The sequence below is a fragment of the Melanotaenia boesemani genome, chromosome 5 (assembly GCF_017639745.1).
Source record: "Melanotaenia boesemani isolate fMelBoe1 chromosome 5, fMelBoe1.pri, whole genome shotgun sequence".
Lineage (NCBI taxonomy): Eukaryota > Metazoa > Chordata > Actinopteri > Atheriniformes > Melanotaeniidae > Melanotaenia > Melanotaenia boesemani.
In genome coordinates, this window is record NC_055686.1 from 25,702,303 (window position 1) to 25,716,645 (window position 14,343).

Below are 14,343 nucleotides of genomic sequence, written 5' to 3' on the forward strand. Positions count from 1 at the left end.
TTGTTTTTCTTCAATCCATGGTCACATTATTAAAAATCTTTTCATAATTTTGTTTTAATTTGCTACTATGTATTATGTTGCAGACGAGGTATAAGATGGACATGGCTGTTAAGCTTTGGTCTTAGTTTTCTTACGTTTTTGCAACAAAAAGCATAAAAAAGAACAAATAAATCCAGATCATGTAATATTTTAAAGAAATGTGACACAAAACTGGACAAATGACTGTCTGATGGACGCTTGGACGTATAGAACAGTTGCTAACACGTTTAAACAAGAATATTGTTTCTGCTTGTTGTCCACAAGTCTCTTCTTTTGGTGGTAATAATCTTCTTTTCATGGACCTAAAACACAGATAAAGAAAACATTTTAAAGAAAAAAAGAAAATGAAAATGGACAAACGGTGAGATTTTTAAGTTAAATGGTAAATATGAGGTGATGACTGTTAAACTACGATGAGGAACAAAGTGACATCAGAAGCTGATTCATTCACAGTAAATGAACTAGTTGGTCAAATATCTCATCCAAGTTAAAGAAAAAGAAAATGTTTTATTTTACAATAAAACAACATTTTCCTTTGATAAATTTCATGTAAATATCTAAATCTAAAACTTCAACAGCCGTAGTAAGATTGAAGAGGTCCATAGTTACTTCTAGAAAATGATGAAGAAACTTCATTATAAATATATAAATGCAGTTATTTTACTGCTACTCATCCAGAAGTTGTCATGTTTACATTAGTACCTGTTGCTGATTCAGGATGCACATTAATGTAGTCAGAGCTCTCGTGTCTCCCTGTAACAATGATGGTTTCAGTGTATTCAGTAACACACACTTTATGTTTCTATTAGACTCTGATATTTGTAGTAACATAAACAAAAATGATTTTGTAAAATATTTTATGTACTTACTGCTCTTATCACGACCTTTAAGGTTAAGATGAGATGTGACGTTGCTGTGTTCATCTGCTGGTGCGTCTAAAATAAATATTTACATACATTTAGGGCGAGTCATGCTTCCCTACATTATATGGTCTTCTGACAGCTCCACATGAATCAGGTTTATACTGTACCACTTCCAGTGTTTCCACAACCTCTGACTGATTCGTAGACAGCAGCATCACCTGCATGTCAGAGAAAATAAAGAAAATCAGATTTGTGACAAGTTACCATTTTATTACTGTTGTGAAATGCTAAATGAATAGTGATGTTTAATATGTTTAGTTCGCTGAGTATGAATTTGCCTGTATTTCATGATTAGTTGCTGTTAAAACTCTGACATGCATATGAATCGTTTAGTTTCTAAGAGCAACGACAGTGTTTTATTTTGAAGTGCTTTATTTTAAAGTAACAGGAAGTGACCGTTTTTAAAAGGACAAACTGTTTTGAGTTAAACTAGATGTGGCGCGTTTGTCGTTTTTGTTTATTTTAACTTTAAAGTAAAAGTTTAATAACATCCGTTTTGCCTGATTTATGAAGCTCCAGCTACGTAACAATTACAAACTGAGACATTATTTGTAGGACTGACCATGAAGGAGAGAGGAATAAACCTGAGTTTCATTCTCGTTGACTGACTGTTGTGTAGCAGAGACTCGGTCGATGTTCAGAATCTGATTCAACCTGAAAAATAAAAATAAATAATGTTCATTTAATAAGAGTCATATCATGTAAAACAGTTGTTATATTTAATGTGAGCCATGTACCAACCTGTTACAACATGCATCTGTAAAAAATAAAAAAGAGATGAAAATGAGTTCTTGTATAATTAATCTGTTAAACCATGTTAGAATAGTTAGTCATTTTCAGTAAATCAGTTTCTACCATTTTCAATAAGTGATAAAAGTTTTCACCTTTTTTTCTGCAGCAACACAACAGCAGCACAAAGACAATGTGCTGCTGTTGTGTTGTGTTCGTATGGGGTGGTATTTTTAATGTGCTCTTGATTTCTTACACAAGTCTGATGAATAATGGTGAAAGTGTGGTGTCTAATTATTAGCATCATGTAGGCAGTATAATCATGTTTAGATGTACTAAGCACATTTAGGAATTAGGGTTTGTTTCTGTAAGTATCATATGGATCCAGCAAACTCCACAACCTTTAGAGTAGGCAGTACCACATGAACTTGGTCAACTCAATGAACCCTATAGGGTACAGCATCACATGATTTCATATACAAGTCTCAGGGGTTCCACATGTTAGCTTAGGACTGTTCTTTGTCTGTGAACCTATATAAGGCCAGTGGTACCCATAGTCCAGGGGATTTCTCTACAACTGGCCCAGAGACCTCACAGATGCTGCAGATCTGTTTAAGATGTCACTTTTTGTAATAAACCTTTTTGTATTTTACATCAAGCTGCTGTCTAGAGCTCTTTTTACCACTAAACTATTGTTCCACATCATCTGTTTCAAGTAATTCACAACAAAAGTGAGACAGAAATGTTTATAAAGTTCAGCAGGAAAGTCATCAGGTCCAGGTGATTTATTGTTGGACGTGTGGAAAAGGGCTTTATGGAGATCTGCTGATGTTAAAGGTGTTTCAAGCACATCTGCTGTTTCTCTAAACATCTGAGGTAGATTAAGATTTAAGAAAGATTATATTTCCTCTTGGTTTGGATCTTCTTCTGATTAATGTAATTTTATATAAAGTATGTTGATGTTCTTAAGTTTATTTGTTTTTTTTATTTATTTATTTGCAATAAAGAAATTAAGGTCTCACCCTTGGACCGTTTGCAGAGACACAACAAGAGCAGAAAAATCAATAATATGATTCCAATAACTGATCCAACCATCAACAGCACAGGAAATGAAGAGCTTTCAGGTCTGGACACAGCTGGAAACACAACAGAAAGTAATAATGTTATTTATATGAAGGGTTTAGAACATAATTCTCTCAGTGTTTCCAGAAAAATAAAGGTGATTTCAAGCTTGAACACAATGAAAAAAAATCCAGATCTACAGAAAAAACTCATCAACAAACTTTTTGTTTCTCCTGCTTTGAGCAGAAAAATGATTTACAAAGTAAAATGTTTCATAATTTAATCCTGCTCACCTGTAACTGACATCCAGCTCTGTTGTGACGTCTTTCCTGCATGTTGACACTTGTAGAAACCTTCGTCTGACTGTGACACTGCAGAGATGTTCAGCTCCTCTCTGCCATCATGTTGGAGAAGTTTGTCATTGTGATAGAAAGAAACAGTGGAAAGTGTGTTTTGTTCTCTCAGTCTGCAGCTCAGACTGACAGAAGCTCCCTCAGTCACAGGATGGACGGGGCTCACCAGGATGACGCCATCATCATCATCTGTAAAGAAAAGTCACTGGATATTAAGTTCAGTCAGAGATCAGCTGGTAGAGAGATTCAGAAAAAGCTGATTTATAGAGAAGTAAATAAACTCTTTATCATTAAACACAGACATCTGATCATGTGTATTTAAAAACATACACATGTCCTGTATATACATATATACACACATACATGTTTACACAGATCTAGACATGGTGTGGCAGTGGTTCAGTCTAGTTCTGAGTGTGGTCTGTCCAGGGCAGGTGGTGGTGGAAGTATTGTAAAGCCTGACAGCAGCAGGCAGGAATGAAGAAGAAATATTTATTGTTCTATAGTTTTGTGAAGAGATGAAGTGAATGAAGTAAAACCTACAGTCAAGAGTTTGATGCTGCTTTGTGGTGATGGAAGAGAGAGTAGTTTATTTAAAGAATGGATTTATATTTAATCTGCTGAACACAGAAGGAATTAATCTAGCAATAATAAACACAAAATCATAGGATGTAATCACGAGACAAACACTGAAAATCCATTTCTATATGGAAATGACATTAATGATAAGTGAAACTTAAAAATGAAAACAAAGCATCATAACATACTCTGTACAGTGATGTTGACTGTGTTGCTGAACTCTCCTGATCCAGACTAACACCAGTAAACTCCACTGTGGTTCATGTTCATGTTACATGAGGATCCAGTCATTCTCCCCCAGGAGGAGCAGCGTGACAGATGATGTGTTTCTGTAAAGCTCATCACTCTCCACTCAGCAGAGTTTCCTCCACAGTTCAGTGAAACAGATTCAGATGTGAAGTGTTGAACTCTGTCAGGATTCACTGTGAGAGACGCTGCTGGATGAACATCTGAAAAACAAACATGTAATGAGATTTCTATAAAACACATTAAAATGTAAAAAAGCCTCATTGCAAATATTCCTTTAGTTTATATTTTATTAATTTCTGAAGATCAGAGCTCACATGTCAACAAGATTATCAAACTGGGATTTTATGAACATTTTTCAGTATATTTTAAATAACAAGCTGTGTAGGAGCTATAGTTTTTGATATTGATGCGTGGACTGACAGGTGTGCTGAGGTACAGAGACAAAGGTTTTTTGACCGTCACTAAGTTATGTTACCAACAAATACTGTTGCTACAATAAGTGTTAACTAAGAACTGTTGTGAAACCCAGGAAAAGCTTGGATGTACCAACTGAAAGATACTTGGAGTAACATAAGAATAAAACCACAAACACGACCTAAGTCTTCCGTGATTTGTGAGCAAGAAAAAGTAATATAATTACGAATCAAGCCAACCTCACCTCCTGTCAAGTAAAAGAGTGGCTCTAACATGCTACAAGTTGTTGCCACTACAAGCTGTGTACATCTAAACAACCATCTTTCAAACATATAAATGAACGTTTTAAGTTTAAATATTTCATTGCTTCATCCAGTCAGTGTTTTCCTCTTCAGTGTCTCAGTTTGGTAGATACTGATCTCATCCACACACCTGCCCGCTGACTTAATAATAAGTAAGAATATACAGAAATACACGGTTTTCATCTTATTAACTGAACACAAAAAATATTCACAATAACGTACAACATGGAGTTTGGTTTAAAAGATAGTTTCAGTCAGAGAAAAATATTAGAATGAAAGTGAGCTCTGCAATATTATTACAATGACAATAAAGTGTTGAATCTGAAAACATAACTGATCCTCACTGAGAGGACAGAAACACACTGACCTGCAGACCAGAGAAACTTTACTTCACTGTAATCAGTGTGATACTCTGGGTCTCCTCTTCCAGCTCTACACACACATCCTGCTGTGTGTGTTTGTCCATGAATGATGTAGGAATCATGTTCAGTCCCAGCAGTGCTACCAGGCAGCAGATCATAACTGTACCAGCTGGATAACAGATCAGGAACAGCTTTCTACCAGTAGAACCTCCATCCTGTAGACGGAGGTTTAATCTCACATCTCAGAGTTACTGAGGATCCAGGACTCAGCCATGATGGAGACACAGAGAGGACAGGCCGGGGTTTATCTGCTGGAGAGAGATTTTATCTGAATGAAAACATGTTGGACCTTGTTGACTCTTAACTCTGAATAACATTTCTCTACAAATGTTATCAATTTTATATTTAAATTTTTATATGTATTTAAAACGTCTACATTTGTTCAGATAAACTGTTTAATTAAAATACAAATAAAGGGGTTAATTCATCTCAATATTTAGTTCAGTGGAATTAGAGAAACTGTGCAGCTTTCAGATGGATGTCTCTTCATTAAAGAAAATCACTTTTAAGATAAAACTCATCATCAAATAAATGAAATCATCTCTGTCTGTTGTTAAGTTTTCAATAACTAACTAAAGATACATTTCATTGTGCTCATGAGATCCAACTCTGTCCTAAAGAAACACTATTAGGTATCAGGTCAGATATACAGGGATTTGATTTAACTAAATATAATAATAATAAGCAGATAAATGAAGTATCATCTGTTTCTGTACATTACTACTACACACCCATGTTACGTGTTAGAGATTTAACTGTATCAGTCAATAAAATATCTTTTTATTAATTAGGTATTACAGCTGAGATAGATTCAGTATTTTACTGTTTTCATGTAACTTTGTAGAACTTAATAAATTACAGATGTACTATTAAATTTTCTGTTTCAATATAAATGATCCTTTAAAATGATAAGACCGACTATGTACCACCAAGAAGGCAAAACTATTTTTACTGAATGTTTTTGTCCTTATTTAGATAAACCTGATGGAAATTCTAACGTGATGAAAGACGTCCAACTTACCTGATACAGTTACTGAGACGACATCACTCCACTGTGTTAAATAAAACTCGTTTCTTCTTCCCCGGCAGCTGTAGTCTCCACTGTCAGTAACTCTGCTGATCCTGTGTTCTCTGGATGATGGAGGTCTATTTAACCTGGTTGGTCTCCATTCATACGTCCACTGAGTTCCTCCACCTTCCTGGATCTCACATCTGGCAGTGATTGTCTCACCTCTGTATATCAGAGTCCAGCTGGGCTGCAGGACCACTGTGGGCTTCATGGAAACTGTTCATAAAAACATGCAGTTAGAAAACTTACACACACAGAAAATCTACAGAAATATGATATGATCAAATATTCGATTCAAATATAAATTGTAATAATTTGCTAATATTGATTTGAACATTTTTTTTCCTTTGACAACAGTGGATAGCAAACTAAATAAAATAAAACAAAATAAAAAAATCAACTACCACTAATGGTACATTTAGACAATTGACAGATAAATAATTTTACTTGATATAAACAATGGAGAGAAACCAATAGATAAGAATGAAATCATTTTACACCAATAGAAAAACTTTCGCTTTCTGTAATCTAAAAAAAACAAAAACAAAAAAAAAAAGCATCACTTAGAGCTGCTGCTGAAATTATAATTACACATGTTTTCTTCTTATGGTTGGTAATGAAGTATGTCTTTTTACACATTAAAATTACAGATAAAACATTTAAAGTGTATTTATTGTTGTTTCAGAGCAAATCATCAAAACTCACTAGTTCCCTCGATGGTGACGTCATGGCTGTCTTCTGTGTAGAAAACTGGTTCTCCTCTTCCTCCTCTGCAGCGGTACAGACCTCCCTGTGAGACTCTGATGACTCCACCTGGTTCATTGTTATTTCTGAGCTGAGCTGCAGGATAGACTGACCCATCTCTGAACCAGTTAAACTTCCAGTCAGCAGAGTGGTCCACAGAGCAGGTCAGTGTTACACTGCCCCCTGCTGGTAGGATTGAACTGTCTGCTGTCAGTCTGGCTCTGGGTTTACTGGCTGGTGAGTTTAGAGCAGAAAATGGAAAACAAGCTAAATTATTAGACTTAAGGAAAAAAATCTTATTTATTATTCATTGACTGAATGTATAACTTAAATGTAAACAGAAAAGATTTAAACATTTTTTCTCTCCACTGATTTTCCTCAAACGTTCCAGTTCTCTTCCTGCTGTTTCCTCTTTCTGTTCTCACACTAAAACTCTTCATCACTGAGCTTCCTGGATGAAACTGGATCAGTGTTGGATGGAGAAATTCTTCCTGTAATCTTGTTCCAGTGAAGTGAAACATTAAAAACAGACATTTCATGATAAACTGAAGATGGTTCAACTTACATGAAACTCTCAGAGTGATAAAATTACTCCATCCTGTTAAGAGATGGTGACTTCTACCCCTACATCTGTAGCCTCCACTGCTGGATTCAGTAGCTCTGATGGTCCAGTATTCTCTGGATGTTGGAGCGTTTGTGTTGGTCGGTGTCCATTCATATTCCCACTCTGTGTTTCCTCCTCCCTGGATCTCACATCTGGCAGTGATTGTCTCACCTCTGTATATCAGAGTCCAGCTGGGCTGCAGGACCACTGTGGGCTTCATGGAAACTGTTCATGAAAACATGCAGGTAGAAAACTTACACACACAGAAAATCTACAGAAATATGACATGATCTTTAAATTTTCATATCAACTCTATTTTGCGTATTTATTTTCTACATCTGTGGTTTTCAGACTAAATCAAGTATTTATTTGTTTCTTAAAAAAAAAAATAACACACTGAAAGAAATTTATGGATTAAAATAAGTTATTCATTTACCACTAATGGTACATTTAGTAGAAAACTGACAGATGAAGGCTTTTACTAAATATAAACAATGGAGAGGAATCATTAGGGAAAAATAAATACATTTTAATTTCTCCCTCGTCTTCTTAAAACCTGAACAAGCAAAAAAAAAAAAAAAAAAAAAAAAAAAAACACAAAGCATAACTTAGAGCTGCTGCTGTGATTATAACTACATATGTTTTTTTTATTATGGTTGGTAACAAAAGTATTTCTTTTCTACTCAATAAAAAAAAAACTGATTATTATTGTTGTGTTTTACAGCAGATAATCAAAACTCACGAGTTTCCTGGATGGTGACGTCATGGCTGTCTTCTGTGTAGAAAACTGGTTCTCCTCTTCCTCCTCTGCAGCGGTACAGACCTCCCTGTGAGACTCTGATGACTCCACCTGGTTCATTGTTATTTCTGAGCTGAGCTGCAGGATAGACTGACCCATCTCTGAACCAGTTAAACTTCCAGTCAGCAGAGTGGTCCACAGAGCAGGTCAGTGTTACATTGCCCCCTGCTGGTAGGATTGAACTGTCTGCTGCCAGACTGGCTCTGGCTTCATCTTTTAGAAGTTAATAAAAAACAAGAAAATGATCATCACTATGATGAATGAAACTAAGTCTCACGTTAAACGTTATACAAAACTACTGATAAGGTTAAAACTCATTGTTCAGGGTCACAGAAACATAGTCCTTTATAAAATCCACCCCATCAACGTAAAGAAAATAGAAATGTTTCATTTCATGTGTTTAATCTGTTAGATGTGTCATAAAATGTGATTATAACAGGACAGTAAAGTAATTTATTCTTATTCTACCTGTCACCATGTAAGAGATGTAACAGAAATGTTTGAGGACACAAACTCCAGATTATATTAAATAAGAGGAAAAAAATCATAATGTTGTTGGAAGTGTTTCCTTCTAGTTTGGATGAATCAGATGAAAACAGAGTTAAAATGGATGAAAGACGTCCAACTTACCTGATACAGTTACTGAGACGACATCACTCCACTGTGTTAAATAAAACTCGTCTCTTCTTCCCCGGCAGCTGTAGTCTCCACTGTCAGTAACTCTGCTGATCCTGTGTTCTCTGGATGATGGAGGTCTATTTAACCTGGTTGGTCTCCATTCATACGTCCACTGGGTTCCTCCACCTTCCTGGATCTCACATCTGGCAGTGATTGTCTCACCTCTGTATATCAGAGTCCAGCTGGGCTGCAGGACCACTGTGGGCTTCATGGAAACTGTTCATAAAAACATGCAGTTAGAAAACTTACACACACAGAAAATCTACAGAAATATGACATGATCTTTAATTTTTCATATCAACTGTTTTTTACATATTTATTTTCTACATCTGTGGTTTTCAGACTAAGTCAAATATTTATATGTTTACTTGAAAGTATTAAAAAAATAACACACATACTAAAATAATAAATGAAAGGATTAAAAAAGTAATTCAGTTACCACTAATGGTACATTTAAACTGAAAGATTGACAGACAAAAGATTTTACTGAAGATATAAAATGGAGAGAAATCAAAGGAAAAGAATAAAACATTTTAGATAAACTAAAAATTTCTGTCTCCTCTCTTGAACCCGAAGACAAAAAAATGTTTATAAATATTTAATAGCTTTAGTATATGCACCTTTAAATCTTAATGAAACAAAAAGCAGTTTATCAATCTGGACTTGGTGTAACTTTCTTTCCTTTCTGAATTCATTTCTATCATTTATCTACTGATTGTGGATGTAACCTCATTTACCTCAGTTTGAAATAAAATTGTTCTCTTTATGTAGATAAGAATGAGGTTAGGCCTTAAATTACTTCTACATTAGTTTTACACTTTTAGAAATAATGTTTTCACAATGAATCTTCTGTCCTCAGAAAATCCATGTTGTTGTATTTAAAAAGAAATTTCTAAACTCACCAGATTGATAAATAAAGACTGTATTACTTGAAGATATAATAAAGTTTGTGTCAATTTTTAATCCTCTGCAGGTGTAGTTGCCTCCCTCTGAGATACTGAAAACTCCTCCTGGTGTTTTATATTGTTTCAGCATTTCTCCAGATGATAGAAATCTGATGAGCTGATAAGTGAATCCTGCAGGAATCTTCAGAGAACAGGTCAGAGTCACACTGCCCCCTGCTGGTATGATTGAACTGTCTGCTGTCAGAGTGGCTTTGGCTTCATCTTCTGGAAGTTAATGAAAACAAGGAAATGATCATCACTATGATGATGTAAGTTATCTATTAAAACATCATCAGATCAGAAATAAACTGAACACCAATGAAAACTTTGTAGTTACACGTTAGACACTCTGATCCAACCAGAACCATTAAAACACCAAATGAGAGGAAAGTTTTTTGGAGGAATTCTGTCAAAATTTCAGAAAAATCCACAAACGTATAAAATACATGTCATGAAGCACTGATGCTGTTTATGAGGCTCTTTGTTTCATCTGTAGCAAACCTGGATGTGAAGCATTTCTAGTTCTGAATGTGTAATTTCTAACTTTGGCAGATCTTGTAGGAGACACTTAAACAACTTTTCAGCAGACAGAACAACAAGTCGCTGTTATTACTGATATTATTAACAGTCTATAATGCAAATACATAATAATAAATAATAAAATAAATAAATAAATTATAATAATAAATACCAGATAACTAACAGACTCTGGGGGAAAATCTCATGGTTCAGGGTCAGAGTAGCATCTCATTCCTTTATAAAATCCTCCCCATCAATGTACAGAAAAGAGAAATGTTTCATTTTACATCCTTGTGTCTGAGAATGTGATCATGTCTACCTTCAGTAAATAGACAGTATCTACATGTAATCCTGAAGATTTCAACTGAATAAACACAAAAAGAAACACAAGTTGTTCTGGAGGCTCATGGTGTCCCAGCATCTTAATAACATAATACTGGTTTAACTTTCTATTCACTTATATATGAATAGAATATGAACATGAAAAGAAACTAATGAGATTACAAATATGAGTTCAGTTTAAATAAAAACAGAAAAATAATTTCTCACCTTCAGCATTTGCATCAATGGACGTACGGAGCACTGCAATAAAGATGAAAACCTCAATAGATTTACTAAACTGATGATAAACTGAGACATTTTAGAAAAGAAAAAGCACAGATCAACAAGAGAAAAAAGAGGAGCATTAAAACCAAAAACATTTCTACAACTTAAACAATACACATGCTGTTTACACACTTCTTCAGTCTAACCTGGACCAAGACACCTGCTGCTTAAACAATCTGATTAGCAAGAAACACACAGCTCTGTTCTTCTCAGGCTCTCAGAGAAACACATTAAACCAATGATACACAGTCATTCTCACTATTTAGAAATATTTTCTATCATCTGCAGACAGAAAGTCAGTGATGTACTTACAGAATAACCCCAGCACACAGAGAAAAGAGTGATCCATCATCACATCCAGTCCTGCTGCACAGCCAGTCAGAAAGTCTTCTAATTTGCATCAACAGTAATGATGAAGGAGACGTTACATCTGACATGCATGTGAGACTAATGTCTTTCTAACGTCTCTTCTTAAACAAAAACCACCTGCGTTTCCTTCCTTTTTATGACAGAGCTCAGACAACGCTGGTAGTTTAGACCGCAGTAGTTGGTTGTCATGGTTACATTTCCTGTCCACTGCAGAAAGATTTTAACTGTTTTCATGTACAGAGGTCTGTGCAAAGTCTTAATTAATATAATCTCTAAAGAAATATGGCAATGTTTATTGATAAGGGACGTGTTGTGTGGATGTGTAGTTATTTATGCAGTTGTGCTGTTTGGGTTCAGGGACTGGACACTGATGTGATAAAGGAGTACCAGTGACTGGGTGTTCAGCTCAACAATAAACTGGACTGACCCACCACAGATGCTCTATACAAGAAAGGCCAAACTCATCTCCACTAGCTGAGAAGGCCGAGGTCTTTTGGAGTTAGGAAGTCAGTGCTGAAAACATACAACACTGTGCTAGCATCAGCATGTATTACTGTGTGGTCTGCTGGGGTGGTGAATGTACAGAACAGGGCAGGAAAGAACTGAACAGAAGCTGATCAGAGGATCCAGGTCAGTCCTGGACTTTACTCTGAGCCCCACAGAGTAGGAAGTAGCACCACAGCAGCTCATTCATCCCCACAGAAAACAGTTAAAGTAGTTCAGTCTAACCACAGTTGTTATAAATACCTTGTGCTTTTGTCTGCTACCCACTGTGGTTTTCTCCATCTCAGAGCTCTATTTGTTATTTCCCTCTGCAACACCCACACATCATACATCTGGTGCATCTATAGATCAGATCTGTATATAAATAAAAACTCTCATATGGATGTATATAGTGTCCAGCTTGCCTGGAATAGACTTAAAATCTCTTTATCTCTATATTTGTTATGCTTAGTTAAATTCAGTTTTTCATTTTATTGATGCTACAGTCTGCAGATGTTCTCACATTGTGGTGGGATTGTGGTTTAGACCCCAAACCGTTGACTGAACGTGTCACTGAGCTGAAGCTAAACATTTTATTTCACAAACAGAACCAAGTGAAAAGACAGCATTTACAGCCACAAAGTTAAAAACTCTGACAGGTGAAGTGAAGAACATTGATCGTCTCTTCATGATACAAACTCCTGCTGGGAAACATCAGATTGCTGCAGATTAAAGCAGAAAATGTTTTGTGAAATTGTAAAGATGAACAGCTTTTTTGAAATGCCTTTGTTTTTCAGCCAACCTTAATAATGTTATCTTCAAAGTGGAAACTACATAAATCACTAAATTAAAGAATAATTTGCTTTGTTGTGTCAAACATTATTAGGCTTCTAGGGCCTGAGAACAAACTGACAGGCCAACTTTCCAGTTCGTCACCACATACAAGGAGGTGTGAGTACAAGAATGACCTCATGCATCACATTCAGCTCAGAGCTAGTGTGTTTATAGCAGATAAAATGTGTCAGACTGTGAAAGATGTGCTTCAGTTTTTTTCTTTGTTTAAGTGCAATGATTCTGAAGAGCTTATAAAGTGACTGAAGTATAATACAATGTGTATTATGTGTTTTCACAGTTAGTGAATGTACAACAGGATGGCCAATATTTAGTTTTTTCTGAAACATTATGTGAGGACAAGTCATCAAAGAGACGAGCTGTGCAAATAAGAAGATATTTTCTACTTTGCTTTAAGCCTTGAACTCAGTTTATAACTGTTTATAACTTCCTTCATGTTTTCTTGTCAGTCAGGAGTAAATACAGTATGATGTGCAGAAAGCAGCATGTTTGGTTTAAAACTTCCACTTCCCCATTTTAATCCTGCAGCACAGAAAGAAACATGAGTTCAGTGTGAAAACATGCTGCAGATAATCTAGTAGAGGCATGAACTATAATCAAATTCAAAGTCAGCTTTATTGTCAGTTTCTTCACATGTGCAAGACATACAAAGGATTCGAGACTATATTTCCCACGGTCCTGCAGTGAAGACAGGACATTTCAACACTGAAGTAATCATTAAAAAATAAAAAGTGCACAGGCACAACAAGTATCTGACATTACACAGTGATAATAAATAAAATGTAAAGGTTTAAGGCATGAAATGATCCTAAGGCTGTCTGTAACAATGACAATACGGGCTTCACTGTGATTTGAAAGTAGCAGCAAAGTTGTATGTATAAGTTGTGAGGCGGGTGGTGTATATGTCTTTCAGGGAGGGAAGTGGTGCACCAGTGATCCTTCCAGCTGGGTTCACTATGCACTGTTGTAGTCAGTGCAGCTCCCGCCCCACACAATGGTGCAGCTGGAAAAAATGATCTCAGTGGTTCCTCTGTAGAATGTGGTCATGATGGGTGGTGGAGCTCTTGCCCGCTCGAGTTTGTGCAAGAAGTAGAGGTGCCGCTGGGCTTTCCTCACCAGTGATGTAGTGTTGGTAGTCAAGGAGAGGCCTTCACTGATGTGCACTCCCAGGAATTTGGAGCTGCTCACTCTCTCCACAGCAGCACCATCGATGGTCAGTGACGGGTGTAGGGTGTTGTCTTTCTGGAATCTCCTTGGTCTTGCTGACATTGAGCAGGAGGTTTTTGTCTCTGCACCATGTGGTCAGAAGATCGAGCTCTTTGCTGTAGTGAGTCTCGTCGCCCTTGATGATCAGACCCACCAGAGTTGTGTCGTCCACAAACTTCACCTGGTGATTTGTGCTGTAGGTTGTGTTGTAGTTGTGTGTCAGCAGGTAAAGAGCAGGGGACTGAGCACACAGCCTTGGGGAGCCCCTGTGCTCAGTGTGATGCATCTTGAGGTGTTGTTGCCAACATGTACTGAATGCGATCTCTGATTGAGGAAGTCCAGAGCCAGTTGCAGAGGAAGGTCATTTATTTCAAACAGGTTCATTGAGGCATAAAATG

General features: G+C 36.3%; 1 protein-coding gene and 1 long non-coding RNA gene across 2 annotated transcripts in view; both read right to left on the reverse strand.

Annotated features, from left to right (window-relative positions):
• Window positions 1-14,343, reverse strand: part of LOC121640020 (Fc receptor-like protein 4) — a 31,263-nt gene continuing 16,920 nt past the window's right edge. Inside the window, exons 11-12 of the mRNA XM_041985686.1 lie at window positions 742-792; window positions 1-341 (exon numbers count right to left, since the gene is read on the reverse strand). Coding sequence (XP_041841620.1) covers window positions 334-341; window positions 742-792 — 59 coding nt within the window. The 3' untranslated portion in view covers window positions 1-333. The remainder of the gene's footprint in view (window positions 342-741; window positions 793-14,343) is intronic.
• LOC121640085 lies at window positions 10,038-11,426 on the reverse strand. The gene is made up of 3 exons (XR_006010339.1): window positions 11,348-11,426; window positions 10,979-11,011; window positions 10,038-10,135 (listed from the first exon to the last, which is right to left on the reverse strand). It is a non-coding gene; the product is annotated as an uncharacterized LOC121640085 (long non-coding RNA).